The following is a 23965-nucleotide window of genomic DNA, read 5'->3' on the forward strand; positions in this document are numbered from 1 at the left end:
GGGCTCCACTGCAGTGCCTGGCTGTCGGCAATTGTGCAGGAGCATTCAGAGCCAAGAACCTTTCTTGGTTTGGGATTTCTGGGACCACTAGGAATTTCCAGTACATCACTGGAGTCCCCTTCTCTTAGTCGGCCATCTACCTGATCTCAGAATCAACAGGATGAACTGAAGAAATCCCTCATCATTCAGCATCCCTGACAGCCAAGTTTCAAAAGAAATGTGAAGGCAGGATTTCTGGCATCACTTTCTCAGATTCCCATGCCATAGCTGCATCCATGACAAAAGGATGTAGCCCATGATGCATCTTCTCCAGGGAAGGAGCAGCTAGTCACTTTCATCATTGCTTTCTTCCACAAATTGCAATTGATGTTGTGATGGCTTCTCACTAGAAAAGGGTGCTCTGTGGCACTGTTCAGGTTGGTATGAAGTGCAACACAGGCCGGGCGTGCCTGTCTCCCTCAGTGCTCTGTCCTGAGGGCCTGAACAGAGTAAATGCTTAACAAACATTTGCTCAATGAATAAATGAATGAATGGACACTTCAGGGTAAAACTATTTTATTCCAAGCTAGGATAGTTTGATTAAATATGTTTTTTTTTTAATTTACACACACACACAAACACACAAACTACATGTGTGTATGTGTATTTTAATGAATAAATGTTCTTCATGGAAATTTTTGACACAAAGGAAAAAATTTTAAGTCACCTATGGTCCTACTATTGGTAACATTTTGATGTGGTCCTGTCTTTTTTTATGCATATATTGAGACATTTTAAAGTTGAGTTGTTACATACAAACAATTTTATCTTTCTACATCTCATTTGTAAAGCACTGTTTATTATTAGTTACATCTTGATGCACCAGGGCCATTTTTAGGCTCAAAATGACAAATGGCTCTGTGGTATCAACCTCCGACTAATCAAGAATAATATCTTTCATGGAATAAAGCACACACCAAGTGATTCTTTAAAGCCCTATTGCTTAACACTCTATCATCACAAGAGTATGTAAAAGCTGCACAACTGCACCTATATCTTTAGCAGCTGAATAGCACAGTGGATAAGAGCAGACTCAGGAGCCAGGTTTGTGGGATCTAAGCTCACCTCTGTCATATTCTAGCGATGAAGTCTAGTGCCTCCATAGCTTCATGTATAAAGTGAGGAAGATAAGATCAATAGCACCCTCAGAGGGTTATGCTAAGTGCTATAGAGCTGTTAACTATTATCAGTATTATACCAAACACCCTTTTTTTTTTTTCAGATAAAATGATCGCTTGATACATAATAAGCACCTAATAACATTGAATAACACTGTTGTTAAATGAATGAAGCTTCTATAGCACCATCTAGTACTGACATTATGGCTGTCGTTTTTCATACCTTATTGGATTCCATAGAGCTGCAAAGCAACAGTCATTTTTCTCTGGCCATGATATTCCTCCATTCGCTAGTATAGTACAGGAACAGCTTTGAAATAGGGGCCCATCCTAGCTGGTTTAAATGTTATGTTGACTAAGTGATAGGAAATTGCTGGGTAGTCTAGGGAATGCTGTGAAGCTTACCATTAGGGTCCTTTGGCATTCTAGTGATCATATGCTGTAGTAGCTAGGGGTAGAGTTATCCCAGCACTTGTTTTATCTCAACGAAAGACTGTCATTGAGACCTGTTCAGAGAGCAGTCACAGGCTTCTCTGGAGAGGACAACTTGGAAACTAGGTCTATATGCCTTGACCGTCTCTTTACTTAGATATATCGTATTCATTGCTTCACATTTCTGATATATGGACCCTCAGAGAATACAGATGAGAAGACAGATTAACATTAAGGTCAATAAATCCATAATTATTGCATCAGGAGCAGAAAAGATACAATTTATTTGAAAATAAAATAATAAAATAGAGTCAAGCATAGAATAAACGCATTAAAATATACTTCTGGCTGCCGTTCTGTTTTCTTCTGAAAGTATATTGTCTTCAGCAGGCAGTTGACTTTTTCCTCAATCGTAAGTGTAGGTCAGAATGGATAGGACTAGAAAAAAGATGGATGAGGGCGAGGGGGGCACAAATGGACATTTAGTGGCAGGTGGACCCTTTTCAGGCCTGAAGACTCTCAGAAACCATTTACCAGGCAGCTCTAAATCATAGTCAAGAGATAGGTGCTGCTCCAGTAACTCAGGTATCACAGACAAGAGAGGTAAATGTGTTTTGTGTGACTGGTGTGTACTGTACGTCTGGGTTTCTTTATTCTGAGGATCCCAAGATTGGCTCCATGGTCTTTGAACAACATAAAATTATAGAATAATTTCTGGGAAGAAATGGCTTTTATCAAATTCTCAAAAGTATCCATGGTACAAATAGTTTAAGAACTAGATGCTGGAAAGGTCAGGGGTGAGACGGAAGGTGGCTGCATAGGACATTATAGTAAAATACGTTTCATCGTATTATATAGTAGGTGATAACTGGTGGCTTAAAAACGATTTGGGATTTTAATCTTGAGTCTATTATATGGCATTTAATTTTAACTTTTAATTAAATTTCTAGTGAAATGACCTTAGTTTAACATTATCCCATCACTATTCTTACTGTTCTGATTCATCAGCTAGTTCTAATCAACAGCATTTTCAACGGCAAAATCTTTCTGTGCTGTTTCATTGTTGTTTACAGCACTGATTTTCATAGTATCATGGGTAATTATTTCATACTTGATACACTTTCAGAATTCACTTAGTATTAGCAAAATCCAAACCCAGCTAAACCGATTTAGAGTTTCAAGATGACAGAGATGACAGATAAAAACATTTATATCCTTTCACCTTTCAAAAATTACTCCCAAATAACAGGGAGAACAAGAAAGGGACACAAATTCCACTTTTCATGGAACTGTAATACATGAAGGCAGAAAACAGAGGGAGGATAGTTCATAGCTTAGCAGAAAAAAGGAAAGTCTGACCCAAGTGCCTTAAGGGTAAGTGGGTAGAGGAAGGGGTACACATGAGAAACAGTGTTCCCCCAGCAGCTTTCAAAGCTCAGGAACTTAAGGCTTCATATACCACTGAAATGGGTGAAGTGGGGTAAGGGGTGATGAAAACACTGGGTCCCCAAGTCCTGTGCCTTCTCCTTGTAGTCAGAGGGCAACTCTTCCCCTCACCTATTCAAGAAACTAGAGTATTTGTTGGAGAAACTGAACCCCAAACTTGGAGACACCAGCCAAAAAAAAAAAGTTAGGGTGAGATACACCTTGAAAATAAGAGAATTAAGTGAAAGTCTCTATCCTCAAAGGTGAGAAGCTACATTCTCTTTTCTTAGAATGCCAACACATTTTCTTAGAATGTTTATGCCACTTCCAAGCAAGAAATTGAAAAGTCCAGAGGAAATAAGTTTAGATACTGACATGAGGGGTTCTCCAGCAAGGGACCAACTGTCCATCTGCTCACCCTGTGATGAGAGCCCAACAATCTAGACACCATCCCCCAATGTTCACCACACGGGTGTGTGGTGAACATTGTAATGTTTTACTCTTAAGTGAGCGAAATACCGGGCACTTAAGGAAACCACCAAACACAAAGAAAAAGAGTTCAGAGGAAATAGGCAATCAGGGAGCAGAAGAGAATTTCAGAAGAATTACAATTAATACCCTCAAAAGATAAGAGACGATAATGCATCCATGAGAAAAGAATATCATAAAAGAAAAGAGGCAGCAGACAAGAAAATGCTTATAAATGAAAAATACTATTACTCTAGAAAATCAGAGAGAAAAAGTTGATAAGGGCAATGGGAAAGAAAAGACAAGAAAACAAGTAAAGCAATACAAAAAATCCAATGTCCAATCAATTGAAGGTCCAGTCAAATAAGACTGAAAAAATAGCGAACAGGAAACAATTCAGAGAGAAAGATTACAAAAATGCTATGCTGAAGAAAAAGCTAATTAAGCAAAACGATGCGGAGAAAGTTCCAAATGAAAGCATATCTTTGTGAAATTGCCAAACCCCAGAGATAGAGAAGATTCTAAAGAGAGAAAATCAAGTAACAGACGAAGTATTAGGAAGAATGACATAAGCTTCTCTAAAGTAACTTCAGAAGTTAGAAAACAATAGAGCCATCCTTCAAAATCCTGAGTGAAAATGTTGCAACCTAGAATTGTTAGGCAAGCAAACAATTGAGTAGGAGAATAGATTCAAGACATTTTGGGTCCTGCAAAGCCTCAAAAAAAAAAAAATTAACTCCTCTAGTGTTAAAAAATTAACATAAAAATTTCTCATGAAGCCACTGGCAGAAGTGTTCCTGAAAACTGAGGGAGAAAATGAGGAAAGGAAGGTGTGGGATGCAGGAGACAGGAGATCAACCCCAGGAGAGGAAAGCTGGAGCAGACAGAGAACCCAGACCAAAGAAAAGGATCAGGATATATATATACATACATATATATATACACACATACATATATATATATACACATACATACATATATATATATATTAGTAGGGCATCCCCAGGACCAGGCTGGGAAGGGATCTACTAAAAGGTGTGACTGGCTGGAGAGATGTGTAGGAATCCAGAAGACTTGAATGTTCAAACAAATCTTAACTTCAGGAAATGAAACATTTACATAAGAAAAGAAACAATGATCAAATATCAGTAGACTTTGCAGTGAAAAATATTTATAGAGTGATAATCAGGAAAGCTATATGAGACTTTGGGCAGACAGGTCCATCTATGCCCATTTCCTCACCTGTACTTGGGGATAATAATAGTTCCTACCTCACAGGCCTGTTATGTACGAGAAGTGAGTTAAAAAGTTAGTTGTAAAGCTCAAAAGACTGTGTTGGGCACATATGAATAACTGATGAATAACTAAGTGTGAATAACATATTACTACTATATAGAAACGTGGTGGAAAATGCCTACCAAATTAGATAAAGCAGAAAATGGAAAATGCTTGCCTTTGAGGATTAGGAAAGGGGAATGAGAGACGTCCATTTTGGGTTCTAAATCTCTTCACGACAATTTGAACTTTTTAAAACTATTGAAGGTAGTATTTTATGTAAAATAAAATTAACTTAAATCCAGCTGCCAGCTTCAAATTTTAAAATGAAAGAGAACACACAGCTTTGATATGGGCTATTTCAGCCTCTCCCAGACAATTTATTAACATTCTCAATTACTATGCAAATGAAATTATATGTACTTTTAAATATGGCAGTGGGACCAACTCAACTTTTAAAAATAAAATTGTCAAAACAAAAATTTATTCAATTATTTCTGCAATAAAAGCACAATTAGTTAAATAACAAAGTTTTCATTGCTGTAAGAAAAGTATCTAGCTAGTGACCCTAGATTTGGGAAAAAAAACTCACATGAAAATAGAAGCAATCTGAACCCTACCTTTCCCCTCCTCCCGCCCTCTGATAAAGATGTTAGTTAGTAATGAAATGGGAGACTTATAAAGTAAAAAGGCAGGGGAGATGTAAAGACCTTGGATCAAGAAAATGCATAGACCTACTTTTTCAGATGTTCTCTTCCTCTTCTAAACTAACGAAGAGACAGCAGGACTCAAAGAACCATTGTGGCTTTGGGTCACACAGTGACATCACACTGCTCCCAAAACAAATCACATCACACCTATGCATTTCATAAGCAAGCTACCGGAGGATAATTTTTTTAAAAATGAATCCCATGTAATGGATACTCCACTGATCCTCAGTCTGGGTTGCCTAATCCTCTATCAAATTCTAGTTTTGAAGATATGCATTACCTTATTATCTGTGTGAATTTAATCTGTCCTCCAAGCTTAAAAGAATTAAGGTATTTACAAGAAATTAAGGGATTAATTTCTAGAATATTATCATGTAACAGTTTCAGTACTTGTAAGCTGCTTCCTTTAATATTAAAAAAAAAAAAAATAGGAGGTGTTTTCTTTTGCCAGCTTTCATTTGAATGGCATCTGGTGGATGTAACAGTCAGTTCTAAATTCACCCTTCTTCTCCTGCTACCAATAGATGCTCCTCACTGAAATGCAGAATCACAAAACACGTTTTGCTCTAGGCCTTTGCCAAACAGTCACTGTATCTGGATAGTGTAGCCTTTTTTCTAAAAAGGGAAATAAATAGTCTCAACTTTGTTCTGGTGTGCCAGCGTGAGCCACTGTGACAGTGAGCTAATTCATCACCGCAGGGACCTTAGGCTGTGCAACTGACCACCCAACTCACTGTCATCTAAGGGAGTGGCAGTTAATCATTTCCTTAAATGATGAGGGTATGAAAACAGAGCTGATCGTTGCTCAGTAGACGAACCTTATCCATCCTCCCTGCCCTGAGTAGTGACTGTTGCCATTTTCTCTTCTTCTCAGACTGCTGGGTTTCAAGAGATTCTGACTGAGGTGGAAATTTTAGCGGTGATTGTGGGATGCTTGTGTCATGACCTTGACCACAGGGGAACCAACAATGCCTTCCAAGCTAAGTAAGTGTTCTAATTGTTGTTATTTTAATGCATTTGCCTTTCTGTTCAAAGCCAAAGGTGACCAGTGCTAAAGAGTAAAGCATTAATTTCTGGCATCCAAGGCCAAGGCCACGCAGGCTTGGGCGTGCGTGTCATGGGCCCCATCCATCTTTATAATTCCCTATTCTTCTTTTAATTGCAAATTTGCCCTTCATGTCATGCTTGTTGATTTGGTCTGTCTCTGTTGACCTCAGTCAGATAACAAAGCTCATATTTTAAAGAGCCTATTTTTTTTCCTCCCTGAATATTTGCTTTCATAGCATTTATAAGCTTCTTGAACTTTCTCCTCTCAAAATCTGGCTCTGAGACTGTTTTTTAAAATAAAAGTGGTCTTAGGAAATTTTATGAAATGAAATATCTCTTCCTTCCCCACTAGAATCTCTTCTGGATTCTTTTGACTTTGGATGTCATATAGCTGCAGTGAAGTAAAGTGACACACGAGGAATGTGGTTGCTGCTCTTCCCATGCCTCTTCCCACAGAATGATGTAAAACCGAGGAATTACATCAGCACTGGGGATGTGTAGGCACATAATGTGCGTGGACAGAATAATCTGTCCCTGAGCAAGTTGAACTGGTCAAGATAGCCGTTGCTTGGTGACTCACACTGTGGCCAAGTCCATAGAATTTGGGTGCTAGAAATAAGACCAAAACAAGATCTCCTGACTCTGGTAGTGATGGTCCAGTTTTAATGTTCTTTTTACTACCTGTCTGCAAACAAAACGACATGTAAGTTCAGAGGGTGGAGAAAAAAGAGAAAAGTTGGAGGACTGAGAAATTAAGGAAGGCTTCCACAAAGTGGTAAAATTAACTTTCAGACTACCGATTGCAAAGCCCCCATATAACAGGCGTACCTACGTAATCTGAAACATCAACTGACCACTATGTCAACAGCTCACCACTCTTGGTGTTCCCCAAAACACCTATCTATTGAGGCCTTGGAGTCCTGGCCTTGCATTTGCTCCTGATCTAGCAAATGAATTTTGATCGTGTTCCCTTCTTTATCTACCCTGTATCTTATAGCCCCATGTTTCAACTCTCTCTTCTCAATATCCTATCATTTCTCAACTCTCTTAACTTTCTGTGACATCCACTCTGCAAAAACTAGGCCCCAGGGCAATCTAACAATTCAATTTTTTGCTACTCTGCCTAGACTTTTAAAGGTGTTATGAGAAAATGTCACAGGTGAGAGTTCAAGATACACCAAGTCTATATTCTCCCAACTCAGCTGGATGCTCAGTACTCCCCAGATTCTTTCTGTGTCGCTAGCCAGCTCCATCCCACATCGCTCTTAGCAGTTATATATACCAAACATTCTCCCTTCCTAAACCACCTCCTGTCTACCACCTCCCCCGCTCCACTCAGCAGATCACCTTGCCTCCTCCTTCGCTGAGAAAATTGAGGCCATCAATCGAGAACTCCCTCAATTTCCTCCCCTGCCAAGTACAAACTTATCTGTCTGGCCCTATCCTTTCCTCCTAACCTCCCATCTCAGTGAAAGGGCTGTCCTTCCTCTTGTCTAAGGCTGATCCCACCACCTCTGCTTTGGATACTTTCCTTGCTCCCTCCTCTGAGACCTTGCTCCATCAATCTTCCTTTCTCTGTCCTATATCTTCCTTCTCATTTATATTAGCTCTCAGCATCTTATGAACAAGTCTCCCCCATCCTGAAAAAGCCCACTTCAATCACTACTTCTCCCTCTAGCTGCTGTCCTATTTCTCTTCTTTCCTTTCCATTCGGTCTTCTTGGAAAGTTGTCCGATCATTGTCCCCAACCCCTGCCCTCCCATGTGGCTTCCAGTTCAGCCTCACCAGGGGAACTGCCCTCAGTAAAGCCTCCAACGTCCCTTTTCCCCAGAGCTGCTGGACACTCTTATTGTCCTTCTTTCTTGAGCCTTCTTGACATGAGACCCACTCCCTCCTTCCTAGAACTCTCTCCTCCTTTGTCTCCCAGACGGAGGATTTCACCTATCTTTCTAGCCTTTCTTCTCAGTTTGCTTCAAGTCCTCTCTCTTCCTACCCCAGCCTGCACTGGGGATGTTCTCTCACGTTCCTCTACTGCTCTACAAGAATCTTCATGCAGGGCTTCCACCCAACTGCTGAACAGCCCCAAACCCAGATGTTTGAACCATAATTCTCTGCTTCTCTCCTGACACTTAGTCCAGCTGCTTGAAAAGCTCCTCCTATTTGAAGTCTCGCAGTCACCTCAATCTCACTCTCTCCCCTTTACACCTGTCCCTTTCCCCCTTATTCTCTATCTCAATAAACAGCACCACCAGAAACCCAAGAGTCCCCCAGGTTCCCTCCTTAGCATCCCTCAAGTTGACATCTCTGCCTTCTTAAGTAACTACTGCTTCTCTGCATCTCTCCTGGATCTTTACAACAAACAGCCCAACTCTCCTCCAGTCCTCCCCGCTTGGCACTCCGGAATAATCTTTGTAATTCACAAAGCTGATCAGCTCACTCTCTTGCTTAAAAGCCATTCACCAGCCTCCTGTGACTTTCAGGATAATGTTCAAATTTCTTAGTTTAGCCCCTTAAGGCCCTTTTCAATCAAGCTACTGCCCATTTTTCTGGCCCAGGACCCACTCCTTCCACCCTGACCCTCCCACCCATGCTTCTATGTCACAGAGACAAGGGGCTACTTGAAATTTCAATGGAGTCTGGCTAGCTTACTTCTCTCTGCTCCCCAGTCATCTGTTTCCCATACCTGGAATGCTCTGTCTTTCCTTATTTCCCCCAAACTCCCCTGAGAGCACCAACCATGGGGTTGTATTCCTGCTGTACCTTCCCCTTGTCAATTTTCTGTGCCCACATAACGTCCAGGCCATGCTTTTCCAAAAGTATGCATCACTCTGTTTTAATGGTTGATTAACAGATGTGTCTTCCCTTCTCTTTGAGTCCCCGTGATGTATAACGAGTACCAGGAGCATAATAAACATACAATGAATATTTGCTGAGTGAATGAATGAATGATGACTGCATGGATGGATGAAATTTTAACTATTTTAATGCAGTTTGTCATTAAAGTTTTCTGATTTCTTAAATAATTGTAACTCTTTTAGATTCATTATATAAAACATAGTTTTATATACTTAGGTTTGATGTTGTACTAAAGACAATAGTGGCCTTGGGGTGTCCTGAAGTGTAAACTGTGATACTTTCATTATAGGATCTGACAGTCCCTTATGTTTGAGTTCCTATAACTACATTTCATATATTTTTTAGGATGCCTCTCTCTCTTAGGGCAATGGCATCATCGTATCTTCCCCTAACACCATTTCTCCAACCTCTAACTATTCTGCCACTTGTACATAAAGAAGAGATAAATGTGTTAGAGTTGTGTCTATAAAACAAGAGTGAGCACCTTGTGGGTTCTTTTAAGAGTCAAGTGCACAATACATGTGCTTGGATACCAATGGCCCCCTTCCCGGAGAGAGCCTGTGTATCACATTGAGAGAAGCAGCCCTTCTTGCTAATTGACTTCTTTGGCATTTTAGCCCAAGAGTACACACCGAACCAAAGTCCATCTAGTCATATTTTATCTCTCAGGAATTTGGACTTGGATTATCATGGTGTTGACTCAGTTAGCTATTGAGATCTAAGTAGTAGATCTGAGTAGACTTGGTAGCTGAGACTTTCATTTTGGGGCAACTATGAATGACCACATCCCAAGTGGATAAGAGAAATAAGAAAGCAAATCTGCAGAGAGGAAAGAAGAAAGTAGATACTCAGAGAGAAATAGAAAGAAGAGATCATACAACCGTAAAGAAACAGAAAAAGCAGCCTTGATTCCTGGCTTTACGCATCTCTACTCCTATTTCCAGGAAACCCAGCCACACTTAGGATAACTGAGCTCCCTCAGAGTTCCTGCTACTTTAATCAACCTTTTATAGTGAAGCTGGTCCTAGTTCATTTCTCTTCTTTGCAACAAACAGTCCCTGAGACAATGAGAAGAACTATAGTTCACTTGTTGTTTACTATCTCAAGCGCTCACCCGCATTCCTGTAGGGTAGGTATTTTTGTCTCCATTTTATGGGAAGAACTGAGCCTCAGGAAAGTAATTAACTCAAATTTATACATCCAGAATGTGGCAGAGTGGTGTTTAGACCTGGGCTACCTGAAGACGGTCTTTAACCACTGCATCATACTCCTTTTCATGACTCAGTGATATTTATTTGGGGCCTTTGAGCTTCCAGTTTACTGGCTGGCCTGCCATATATGTGAGCTCTGAAAAACTAAAATAGATTTTGACATCCAGAAAATCAAGATATGGAGCTTTAATAATCATTAGAACTAAATTAGACCTTAGTAGCCATATTTTTCAACACCTTAATTTTATAAAAATGGAAACTGAGATACCCAAATCTTAGGTTACTTTTATAAGATTAAACAGTTTTCACACATATTAGATCAGTATTAAGTCGCTGGTACTAGAACTCAATTTTATTTTTGTTCATTTATTTATTTTTTGCATCATCATACCATTTGATCAAATCCCTCTGTTCCAAGATGAACTGATGTGTTTCCACAAGATGATTACGGGATGGGATGTCCATCAACCCTGCCTCTATGTAATGGGGTCACTTTTGAACCTAGAGCACCTCATGCCCCCCACCACTCAACCTCGGTTAAACCTTCCTTTGACAATGAGTGCTGTTAGAGAATTTTATATCATGGTAAAGGAGCTATCTTTTTATTGATTAGAATAAGATTTATTCAGTAAGTGTGGCATTGTTTAGAAAACGCCTAGGAAAAAATAGATATCCTTATTTCCTTTATTATTCTCCAGTAATTGAGTGCTTTCTATGTGCAAGGCACTGTGCTAGGCATTGTGGGAGAAAAAAAGAAGTATAACAAACAGTGCTTTCCCTAAAAGTAGTCACAATTCCAACCATTTAAGTGATTTGGAAATGGAATTTAAATGCACCAATTATTATGTAAAGCAAAGCATATGCTACCTTTTTTATTTTCATATATAGGCTATAAAAACAGGAGACATTTAGCAAGGGACAAATTACTATATAAAATGCAAAATGCCTCTACAATAAAAAGTTGTGACTTTAGTTATAGCATGATATGATTTATTCTTTTAGCCTTTCTGATAAGTGAACCTTTGCATTTTCACATTTTATTCTTAATTTTTAAGTATTGGTGTACGTGCAGTGAATGATCAATAGGTGCAGAGGGCAGTGATACCACAGCGCTTTGAAATTGTTCTGTTAACACCTCTCTCCCATTTTCTCCAGGGACGGCATTTCCCACTCATCCCCCTCTCTATTACAGCTGCCCCTGATGATTAAATATCAGTACCGAACAGCTTTGTAGTGTGTTCTCCTAGGAGACTTCTTCTATTCATTTCTAGCATAATCTCTTATACTCATTTCTTGGGAATGAAAACCCATCTTGTCGCTTTCGGCCAGGTCCCAGAAGTGAAATACTGGGGCACATTAATCTGCCGTGACAGCCTAATCCCATTCCTCGCCACCTCCCAACAATTCTCAATTTCCTAATTACCTTTCATAGTTTTCCTTTTTAAAGTTTCCTGTAAGTCATGGCTGCACACTTCCTTCCATTAAGTCTCTTTTTCAAAGCATATGCATATCTCAGGGAATTATGAAGGTACGTTTCCATTTGCACACTTATTTTTTGTGCCTTTGCAAAGTGCTGAATGCCTGTAGGGACAGAATTTTCACTTTGACTTCTTTTTAATAAATTTCCCCTCAGTATGATGCCTTTTCAAAAAGGAAAATCTTTAGTTGTTGGGGTCACCTAATCAATTATGAGCATCATGAATAATCACATGTATAAATATTCCTTGTGCTTCTGGAATTTGGAGACTCTTCTTTTTCTCCCTCTTTTTTTCTCCTTCTTTCCACACACCATATGTATTTGTAATATTTTATATATGTAAATATTTTCACTATTATATATGTGTAAATATTTTCACTATTAAAATATGTGTGCCCATAGCTACTTATATGATGATATACTTAACCACAGACAATTAAAATGAGGTGTGGTGTTAAAGTCAATTTTTTCCATATGTGATTGCTTTTTTAATATTTTTTACATGAAAAGTGGAAGTATACCTTTACATGAAGTATATTACATGAAAGACATGGCCTCTTTTAAAAAATGGTTTTATGATCAAGTAAGATTGGTTAATACTGCATGTCATTGTTCCCCTCCTGCAGAATTACAATGGCTGTTTTCAAATACTGATGCCACTGGGAAATCCCACAATGAAGAAACAGTTTAGCTTTTTAAACCCAGCATTACCCAAATGTATTTTACCATGGACTCTTTTTATTTTTGCTCATAATGCCACTTAACATTACAAAGAACTAATATTCTGTAGAATACTTTTTGATAAAGTTTAGCCTAACAGATACATTTTTGCCACTTATAACAATTATTTTTTTGCTGCTGATTTTAACGGCTGTAGACTCCACTCTTTCCATCCCAGGAGATTCACAGTATGTGTGTATGTAATAGCAGGTATAGGGAGCATTCTCAGTAAGCCTTGGCCTTAGAGAGAAAGCACCGAAAGGTTTTGCAGTCTTAGAAAATCTGACAGAAACCAAATCTAATAGTGTAAATAAATAATCCATATGGAAATGGAAGCATCATTGCTTAGATAATTTTACTCTATAAAACTCAGAGCAGAGTTAGTGCCTTGCTCCATCCTATGAATGTTCAGATGGCACCTTGCTTGCAGAAGGGTGACCATTGTTAGTGCAAGTCTAGTCAGAGAAAGTGTCCTACACAAATTGGGGGACTGTGAGCTTCCTGAGGGTAAGAGCCACGTCTTACTTATCTTTGTATGCATCTTTCCACATGGCCGGCAGCCTGGCATCATAACAGTCATCAAGAGTCGGTTGAAGGAATGACAGATGAATGAATGAATCACAATGTCTTTCTGTACTTTCAAAGCATTAGTCTACTTATTTTTATGATTAACTCAGTATTGTGTGAGGGTGGAGAGAATGTAAGATGGAATTGCAAAAGGGAACAAACAGGGAGTCTGATGATGAAGATGCTCAAACCATAGACAATTAGATGGCTGCATGTGCACAAACACCCTGAGAGTCCTTTGATGAAATGCAGCAGTTCGGAAGCCACATGGGTCTGGGGGCGAGGGAGAGGTGCAGCGTGGGAGGCCCCAATGTATCTGTCATGAGCTGTTCCCTAGTTAAAGGAGGAAACATTCTATTCATCCTGAAAAAAGAAAATATAAAGTGATTTGTGATAATCTAGCTGATTTAACTTTGTAAGTTCTGCTAAACCAACATGATAAAGGAAGAGATAGTATTTTTCAACTTGACCCTACTTTACATCAATGACTCTGTTACTGGAATTCACACCAGTAAGAGAGGCACATCTCGGCATAGCCGATTAGTAGAAATGAATCACAGGAAATCTGAGCCTGTGGTAGGCAGTTATACCAATAGAATTCTGAATTAAATTTTGAAATCATTCATTGGTGACAACCAGCTTGGCAAAAATTGAGAATCAAATATCAGATATGTATAAGTTATAATTAGCTTTCTCATTATATAATGAGAAGCTTAAAAACTTGGATTCCAATCAATAACTTACACTTACTAGCTTTGTGACCTTGGAAAAGTAGCTTAACTTCTCTGATCCTCGATGTTCTCATCGATAAAATGAGAAGACAGTACAATTTCATGGTTATTGTCAGGACTAGATGAAATAATGTATTAAGCTGTTAATCTGTTGGCTAGTGCCTGATAGGTACTTATTAATGATAACTATTATTATTAATAACATTATTATAAAATATGTTAACATACTCATTACTGTCAACCTTCCAATTTTAACTATAATCTCTAGACATACCACTGCAAGCTTATTAGCCAAGCAGCTAATTTTTTTTTAAGCACCTACTCCATGTCAGGCATTCGGATGCGATATGCATATAAAACATCCTTGAATTTCAAAAGCCAAGACAAATATAAACAAGACACAATACAGTGTGCTTTTTAAAAAATGAATTTTCATCAAAATGAACTCTACATTCAAAAAATAGTAACTAACATTAAATATTAATCACTGGTTACCAAGATTAGCCTAACAAATGTTCTCTTATTAAATTATATAGATTAAGGCAAGATTTAAAGAAATAATATATATGATTAAAATCTAGTACCCTCGTTATTAACCCTATTCATAACAATCCCTACAGAACCTAACTCTGCTGTCATTTTTCCAACATGTGGCAGCTCTGAGTCTTTCCAAGAGCCCCCAAAGTGGCCGTGACCTGGGAGTGGCTCACACTGGAGATGGAGGGCAGCTTATGACAGAAATCCTTCAAGCTGCACTTAGATTCAGTCTTCGCTCCTCTCACTAGCAAGGCAGACTGCGAGCTGTCAGTCTCCAGTGTTCCCAAGTTAAGGTCAAATTGACCTTTCAATGTCCAAACTCCTTGCAATGAGCAAGGAAGAACACGAAGACCTGGATGAGTCCTCAACCGAGTCCCAAGACTGCACTTTAAATCCTAGGATTCTCTGGATCTCTCTCGACTCTTTGGATGCTCTACATCCTACTCCAAAAGAATTGGAAATGAGCACACCTGAACATTTTAAATGAACACTTTGCTGAACTGACATTGTTGAGGAGCGGGTCGTTTTATATATATATAAGCGAAATTTAAAGATAATTCAAAATAAGCCTTTCAAGCATCAATTATCATCTTATTTATTTTAAATGGAAGTATCTAAATGTGTTTTAATTATTGATTAATAACATAGACTACAATCTACTATCTGCCAGGCACTGTGATGGGCACTTGCAAGTATTTTATTGTATTCTCATAAATAACTGGTGAGGTAGACAGTATTATTATAATTTTAGAAACAAAGAAACCACTATTACCAAGAGCTGAAGTCTGACTCTAAATCTAAAGAACTTTCTAGAGTTCTACACTGAGATATCATAGTGTGACTAGGGCTGGTAAACCATAGTAGAAGCTTGTAAACCTTACATATAAAGCAGATCAAATGCAAAATATTCACAAAGTCTTTTCCTGTAGAGATTCAAATACATTTGATATAAGACCATTGTTCTGGACATTCTGAAGCTGTGTAAGGTTTAGTTTATGAAGCTTACCCTGATCCCCAAAGCCAAAAAAATATATCTGTTATCCTCAGATCATCCAAAGCACTTTGATTGAACCTGAAACACTTCCCGTGGTATTTGTGTGTTATGTGCACCGGTTTCCCTATGATCACGTCTTATCTTTAGTAGTCTGTAAATTTCTTAGAATCGTGGGCTGAGTCTTATTCACTGTTGTATCATCCATAGCATCTAGCCTAACACACAGAAGTTTCATGAAAGGTTTACTTAATAGATTAGTGAACTATACAAGCAGTTAGAATGTATCAGCTCATGGTCCTTTGCCAAAACAGGAAAAGCAGTTTGATCCAAAGGGCTGGCGTGGGGAATCATTGACAGATAAAGAGCCTTGGTCACTGACCCTTCTGTCCTCTTTCAGGAGTGGCTCTGCCCTGGCCCAACTCTATGGGACCTCTGCTACCTTAGAGCACCACCACTTTAACCACGCCGTGATGATCCTTCAAAGTGAGGTACAGACCTTACGTTCTGCTTCTTCCCTTGACACAAAACCAGTGAAACAATATTTCTGACCTCCCTTTCTTTGTAGTGCCACAGGTAGGCACTGAGAAGTGAAACAATATTTTTAAGACAAACTATTGGACCTTTTCTTCGTGGCTTTTTATTTATTATTTGGTCAGATGCCTGACCAAAGACCTTAGAAAATTCTACCTGAGCTGATTTGTTTGGGTTTCATTATTGGTTTGAAGGCTCTCCAGATTCACTTAGCAGAGGAGACTGCTTAGAGCTTGTCACCAGAGCATGGTCATACCTTCCTTAAGGGGTACAGAAGCCCACTAACACAAGGAGTGAACCCAAAGCCATTTTAAAAATGATAGAAGCAGAAAGAGGGTGAGAAAGTTACACTTTATTAGCACAATTGAGAAACCTATAATAAAATAAGAACTTAAAATTGCTGGTGGGACCACTTCGAAAGTGAGAATTGCAACTAAACTTGAGACCCAGGGCTAAGGCCATATGCCTTATTTTGCTGCATGTGGCATTGCAGGACTTGGAAGTAGTTTTATACTTTTAGCTCTCCATGGAGAAAAAGAAAAACCACTTACTGACTCTGGCTGAGGCGTGTAAGAGTTCGAAATTGCCAGGGAAGGATCTGTTTAATTTTCTGCAGGCGTACAGAATTTTTTTTTTTTTTTGAGGCCAAGAAAGGATCATCTGTTCCCCATTATTTGTCAGTTCTCTAGCTGTGCCATTAATTATTATTATTATCATCATTAAGGCCCTGCTTCACTGGAATAGCATCATTAAATATGGAAGTTTTTTTCCTCCAGCCTATCTTGAAAAAGCATGCCTTTTGCAGTATCATGAAAGCCTTCTTCGACCCCATAAAAGAGTCAGCACTCTGGAACCTGCGTGAGGCTGCAGAAGAGCAAATTCTCTGGAGGAGATATATTTTCAGTTGGGAAGAAAATATCAAGGGTTAGGCTCTCAGTAACTCTGACAGAAACCAGCATCCTGGCATCTGTGGTTCAGGAATAATCCATGAAACACTGGTTTAGCCAATTGCTGTGAAAGAGGAAGGTAAGGACCACAGGAACTTGGGTTCAGACTATCCTTCTGTACTAATAATACAGTAGATTTATACCTCTGACCCCAGGAACTCCCACCTCTGTAATAACAAGGATTATAAACAGGATGTCAAGGTTTTCTCGAAAGGTCATTCGTTTGGAAACAGACCCCACTAACTCAGAATTTGTTTCCATATCAACGAAATACATTAGTTGCCCTTCAGTCCAGAATTATCTATGAAGAACGCAGAATAATAATAATGGAGCCATGCAGTGTGCAACTGGGGCATGCGGGCCCTGCCCTGGTGCTTCTGCCACACACACACACACACACACGCACGCACACACACACACACACACACACACACACACATCCTGCCCATCAGAAAGGCAAAAATGTAGAAGTCGTTATCATTCCACTTTCCAAGTGATGCAGAGGCACAGAGAGGTTAGATGGCCTGACAATGTTGCCCCAGAACTTTCTCCCTCAACTTGGTTCTCTTTACGTCAATTCCACACTCCTCCCTAAACAACAAGTGGAAGCAGTATTTCAAGGAGACAAATCTATTTCAGGAAGCAAACCCTTGAGGCACTGGAGAAGGCCAGTTTGCATCTAAACAATACACTGCAAATTGATGTTTTTTTGTTATTATGAAAGCTGATCTGGCTAGCTTTGTCAGTGTGTCAGCTGAAAATCATGTTAGTTACTATAAGTCATTTAAAGGTGGTAAAATGCACTCTCTCACAAAATAATCAAGATCCTCACATTTAGACCAGCTTTCTCCGGGAATTCATATTTTTACTGTAACTTTTTACTGCTCATAACAGCTATACAGGCATACCTTGGAGGTTTTACGGATTTGGGTCCAGACCACTGCAATAAAGCTAGTATCACAATAAAGTGAGTCCTAATCTTTTTGCTGGTGGAGGGTCTTGCCTTCAGTTTGCAAAAACTCAACATCTGTGAAGTGCAATAAAGCAAAGTGCGACAAAATGAGGTGTGCCAGTATTTCTCTCACTGCCGGATGCTAGACATGTGGCTGGATTCTTGTGCCTAGATTTTCATAGCTTCCAACCACTTTTTCCCAGGCCTTAGTACACCAGCCTGTGATCGATCCATGGGGCAAGGCTCAGGCAAAGAAACCCTGGCAGAATTATGGTGTGGCATTCCTTTAGTTATTTGTCTTCTTCCTAATGGCTGAATTAAGGGTCTGGAAGAGTTCATTTGAAAATTATTATTAATATTGGATCTGATCCCAACCGGAACCAATATACTCTAGTCTTTAAGGAGCGGCGAGTTCACCCAATGAGATAAATTAATGCAGGGGAGCAGATTATCATCTGGTGCCTGGTAGGCGGTAATTTACTAATTGATATTCTGATTCCCTGAAAGAATTAATTTACCTCTCTTTGGAGAATATTTTATTCTCAGGCAGTCATTCTGCCCCCTTCCTCCTGCACCATCTTCTGGCTCTCAACACTAGGTTTAAAACTGGTCCAATTCCTGGGCCACATGTTTATGAGTTAGTATTCATGCTCCCCGCCTCCCCCCGCCAAAAAAAAAAAAAAAAAAAAAAAAACAAGCAAACAAAAAACCTGATAAATGCAAAGTCCTGACCTTCGAAGAAAATTAAGTAGATTGTCGGTCACTTTACAGAAGGATTTTTCACTTTACTAAAATCACTGTAGAGCTGCCTAGTGTACAACAAATATTGATGAACAGAAGTGTGCTTTTCAAAGGCGTGGAGATACATATGTATTTGCAAGTGATACTAGGAAAATGTCACCATTAGTTCCAAGAACTATGCCAAGAACAGTATCTTATACATAATTCTAGCTACTCAGTAGTTATGTACTGAATTTATTCTACCACACACTTCATCAAGATGGATCTTCACAGGGTTTCTCAACTTCAGCAGTTATGACTTGTTGTTCGGGCTGTCCTGTGTATTATAAGATGTTTAGAAGCCAGTAGCAACGCTCATCAGGGTGACAATTAAAAATGTCTCTAAACATTGCCAGAAGTCCCCATTGCCCAGATCACCCCTAGTTAAGAACCACTGGTCTAATGTTTGTTCTCCTCCTTGAAGTTATTTGTTGCCATAGCAAGTACTTTCAAAACGCCAACTTGAGACTTTACTAGTGAAACTAGGATTTATTTTAGGGTCAGAAAGATTCTCAAATGTTTTGTCAGCTTCTACACTCAGTGATTTCACAGGCCATGGGTAGTCAAGTGAAGTTGTTGGCACAAACATATCCCAAGTAAGACAAGTTCAAACATTTTTCAGAGTTTTCTTTTCAAGACTAGACATAATAAAGTGTCCCTTGGTCAATTTCATCAAAAATGATTGCACTGTCTGGCTTTGCTGTGTTTGCCAAGGAATCTGTTTGTATTTGCATACAATTTCATTAAGCTTTAAAAAGATAGTTTTGTCATGTTCCCATGTGTATATGTTTTAATACAGGAAAAATATATAATCAACAGCCTCAGATTTAATGATGTCTTTTGTGACTTTATACTTTCTCATTACAGGGTCACAACATCTTTGCTAATTTGTCCTCCAAGGAATACAGTGACCTCATGCAACTTTTGAAGCAGTCAATATTGGCAACAGATCTCACTCTGTACTTTGAGTAGGTATTGGCATTTGATCTATTTGACAAATGGATATGTAAAGTTTCACCCTGTAATCAATTTTCAGGTCCATATCGAGGGGTGCTTGTTATTCTAGCACTAATATCAATGTGTAGATGAACTTCATTAAGGTGGTATCTACAAGAAAAGCAGGGCTACAATCAAGGGATTTATATCTTTCTTCTGTTTTACGAGCCTTGTTTGAGACTTTTGATTCAAACCAAGTGATGGCCACTTTTAGAGAAGGATTGTTATTTCAGACTATTATTTCTGGTCAGGTCTATAATGGCACCGATGATGCTAATGGAAAAGATTTGTGGCTGAAAGCTTGAAATCCAAGTCCTCATTCTGTACCTCTCCTCTACTCCCTTTTATCCAATTTCATGCCTCCATCTGAGCTGGAAATTCCACCCCTCTCATTTCCTCTTAGACCTGCTTCATCGGGTACCACCTCTTCTGGCAGCCTGGAAATCTCTTTCTTCACTGATATGTTCAGTTTTCTCTTGAAGACCAAACAACTTCCCTTTCCTAAAAAATTCTTTCACTTGACCCCATGGAGATATTTAATCGCTTTTCAATATACCTTTCTTTTACTGCCTACCTTTTAAAATAAATGGAGCACAGTAGTACCTTTATTTTCTTAATGCCCATTTACACTTTAAAGAGCAGAATCCACCTTCATTTTCTATCAAAATTGTACTTTTCAGAGGTCACCAGAGACTTCCTTGTCCCCAAATTCAATGTCCTTTACTCATTTCTGATATTTCCTAGTTTCTTTGCGGCATCTGAAGGTTTGCTGACTTCCCATTGTCAATTTCTACTCTTTTTTTCCCCAACATCCAGCTCCCTTTCTCTCTCCTTTTCTGGCTCTTTTATAGGTTTCTTTTCTCCTTGATCCTATGTGTGAGTTCTTAAGCCCATGTTCTCCTTTCTCTACTGTACTTCATGCTCCCTAACGTCATCTCTGTAATACCTTTATATAGATTGGCATATAGAAGACTCTGAAATTCTTCACTCTAACTCTTCTTCACATTTAAGACATGTATCTCCAACTCAAAAGCCTTCAGTAGCTTCATTGCTTTCAAAGCAACCTCTAAACTCAGTTTGAGTTTCAAGGTCTTCCATAATCTGCCTTCAACCATTTTTCATTCTTATCTTCCACTTCTCTCCAACATGATTTGTCTACTCCAACCAGGCTGGTCTACATGTTACCCTTTGAAAACACCTCATGCAGTGCCCCTCGTGCCCCGGTCATGTTACTGTTCCCACATGGAATCTTATCCCTCCACTTCCACATCTGGCTGAACTATCCTTTAAGGTTCATCTCTTCTACCACCTTTTCTAGAAATCGTGTGTCACTCTCTTTGAAATCTTATGGCATTGTGTCAGTTAAAATTAGCTTCAATTATAAGGGACAGAAAACCCAAAAAAACAGTAGCTTATGTCTCTGTCCCATAAAAGAGGTCCGTAGATAAGCAATCTGCACTTGGTGGAATAACTGAATGAAGTTGACAGGGACACACGCTACTTCTGTTTTTCTGTGCTGTCACCTTCAACACATGGTTTCCGCCTTAGTCCAAGATAGCTACTCAAGTTTCAGGCCTAAGGTCCACATTTCAGCTAGCAGAAAGAAGGAAGAGACAAAGAAGAAGGGGACCAAAAGGTGATGCCGGTTATCTTTTAAGAGAGTTTTCTGGAAACTCCACATAACACTTCCACTTACATTTTACTGGTCACGGTTTAGCCATTTGACCATGCTAGGCTGAAGGAAAGTTAGGAAAGAAAGCCTTTATTCTGGGCATAGTCATATGCTGCATAATAATGTTTTGGTCAGCAATGGGCCGCATATATAATAGTGGTATACAATGTGGCCTAGGAGTGTGGACTACTTAAGTTTATATAAGTGTACTCTATGATGTTTGCAAAGTGATGAAATCACCTGACGATGCATTTCAAAGAACATATCCCACTGTTAAGCAACACATATCTATAATCACATGCCCCACTAAAAACTAGGGATTCTATTACTAGGAAAGAGAGGAGAGGTATTGGAGTAGACAACTGAAAGTCTGTGCCACACCGATTTACCGTTGGCTTCTGTCAAATGGTTTATTACATGGTAACGGTGGAAGGAGTAAAGGCTTTGGGGTTATTGGTCTGGATTTAAAGTTCATTCTGGCATTGACGTTAAACCTGGTATATTCAGCCCAAGTGTCTATGTCTTCTTTCTCCTGAAACTTTACTGAAATAGCAAATGAACTTAAGAGGAAAAAGGGGGAAAAAAAAGCATAAATCTTCAAGGAGAAAGAGAGAGGCCACATAACTGATAAGAAATGTCAATACGTTTGTGGAAAATGGAAGGCCAGCTGACAAACGGTAACTAACCTGGCAGACTAGAAGTGAAAAGTAGGACCCACAGAGGAGGACAACTTTTAGAAAAAAAAGCCAGTTTGCCTTGCAGAACCTTGCTCAGTGCTTTGAGACAAAAATTGCCATGAAAAGTGAATGTGACACTCAAGGCTTAAAACAGAGAGATTACTAAAAAGTCAGTTTACAGAATACTCAGAGCCCATAAAGTCCTTCACCAACATAGTCACTCCTGGAGAAGGCCAGAAGGTTATTTTCTGGAGAAATAGAAGAAAGAGCGCTGGACTCGGAAAAGTGCAAGGTGGGAATGAGATGCAAAGCTCAGAAGGTGGATGAAGTAAAATGGAAGGAGTCTCTGCATTAAAAACCCATAGCTCATAGCCCAGTCACCCAGAAGCTAGAAATCCATAAGCTACACACCCAGGGTTCTTAGATTTAGCAAATAGAAATACAAGAAGCCCAGTTAAATTTGCATTCAGATAAACAATGAATAATGTCTTAGTGTAAATACATCTTGAGCAATGTTTGTGTAAGTGTATCCCATGCAATGAACACACACATACAGCTCCTGCTCAGCCTTTTAATGTTTTGCTGTTACATACATATACCAAGGGTCACAAAACATTGATGAAAGCCTCCCATATGAAACACAGAGATCAAAACCAATAGAAAAAAATGGAATCAGGGAAAACAGGGAAAGGAAGCAAACAAAAAACTATTATTAATACCCTTAGGGAGCTAAGTATTATATCCATGAAACAAGAACAGAATGTTTTCAAAAATAATAGGAACGACCACAGAAGAAGAAAGAGCTCTTGGAAGTTAAAAATATAATAGCCAAAATTAAAAAAAGGAAAAATCAAATGAAAGCATTAGGAAATACAGTCAAAGGATGAAAAGGCAGCAATATTGAAAATACTGTCTTTTTTTATTAAACAGTTGACCCTTGAACGACACAGATTTGAACTGTGCAGGTCTACTTATACAGATTTTTTTAAATAAATACAGTTGGCCCTCTGTATCTGTGGGTTTCATATCAGTGGATTCAACCAACCATGGATCAAAAACAGTATTTTCAGTCCTCTGTTGGGCATCCGAGGATGCAGAGGGCTGACTACATGCATTGTTATACACCATTTTATGTAAGTTACTTGAGCATCCACGAATTTTGGTATCTGCCAGGGTCCTGGAACCAATCCCCCCATGGATACTGAGGGGTGATAGAAGTTTTTGGAGCATCAAAAGTTATATGTGGATTTTCAACTGCATGGGGTCGGCACATCCAAGTTATTCAAGGGTCAAGTGTATGCTTTTTAGTAGTTTGATTTGTTAACTGTGTATGTATTACTTTGTTAAATATAAATGTTAATTTTAAAAATATATGTAAAAAATTAAAACCTTTAGCCAATAGATATTTGAAAAGATGCTCAAGGTCACTAATCATCGGAGAAATACAAATTAAAACCCAATGAGATATCACCTCACACCTGTCAGAATGGCTATCATGAACAAATCAAAGAACAACAAGTATTGGTGAGGATGTGGAGAAAAGGGAACTCTCATCCACTGTTGGTGGGATTGCAAATTGGCACAGCCACTACGAGAAACAGTCTGGAGGTTCCTCAAAAAATTTAAAATAGATATACCTTTTGATACAGCAATTGCACTTCTGGGTATTTATCCAAAGAAAACCAAAACAGTAATTTGTAAAGATCAATACATTCCCATGTTCATGGCAGCACAATTTACAATAGCCAAGATCTGGAAGCAACCTAAATGCCCATCAACAGACAATTGGATAAAGAAGTTATG

At 38.9% G+C, this 23965-nt stretch overlaps 1 protein-coding gene across 1 annotated transcript in view; it reads left to right on the top strand.

Annotated features, from left to right (window-relative positions):
- PDE11A (phosphodiesterase 11A) overlaps positions 1-23965 on the top strand; it is a 327576-nt gene that overhangs the window by 240672 nt on the left and 62939 nt on the right. The window contains exons 13-15 of the mRNA XM_011356861.2: positions 6342-6451; positions 16005-16095; positions 19685-19785. Coding sequence (XP_011355163.1) covers positions 6342-6451; positions 16005-16095; positions 19685-19785 — 302 coding nt within the window. The remainder of the gene's footprint in view (positions 1-6341; positions 6452-16004; positions 16096-19684; positions 19786-23965) is intronic.

This window comes from Pteropus vampyrus, unplaced genomic scaffold (genome assembly GCF_000151845.1).
Source record: "Pteropus vampyrus isolate Shadow unplaced genomic scaffold, Pvam_2.0 Scaffold2, whole genome shotgun sequence".
NCBI classification, from domain to species: Eukaryota; Metazoa; Chordata; class Mammalia; order Chiroptera; family Pteropodidae; genus Pteropus; species Pteropus vampyrus.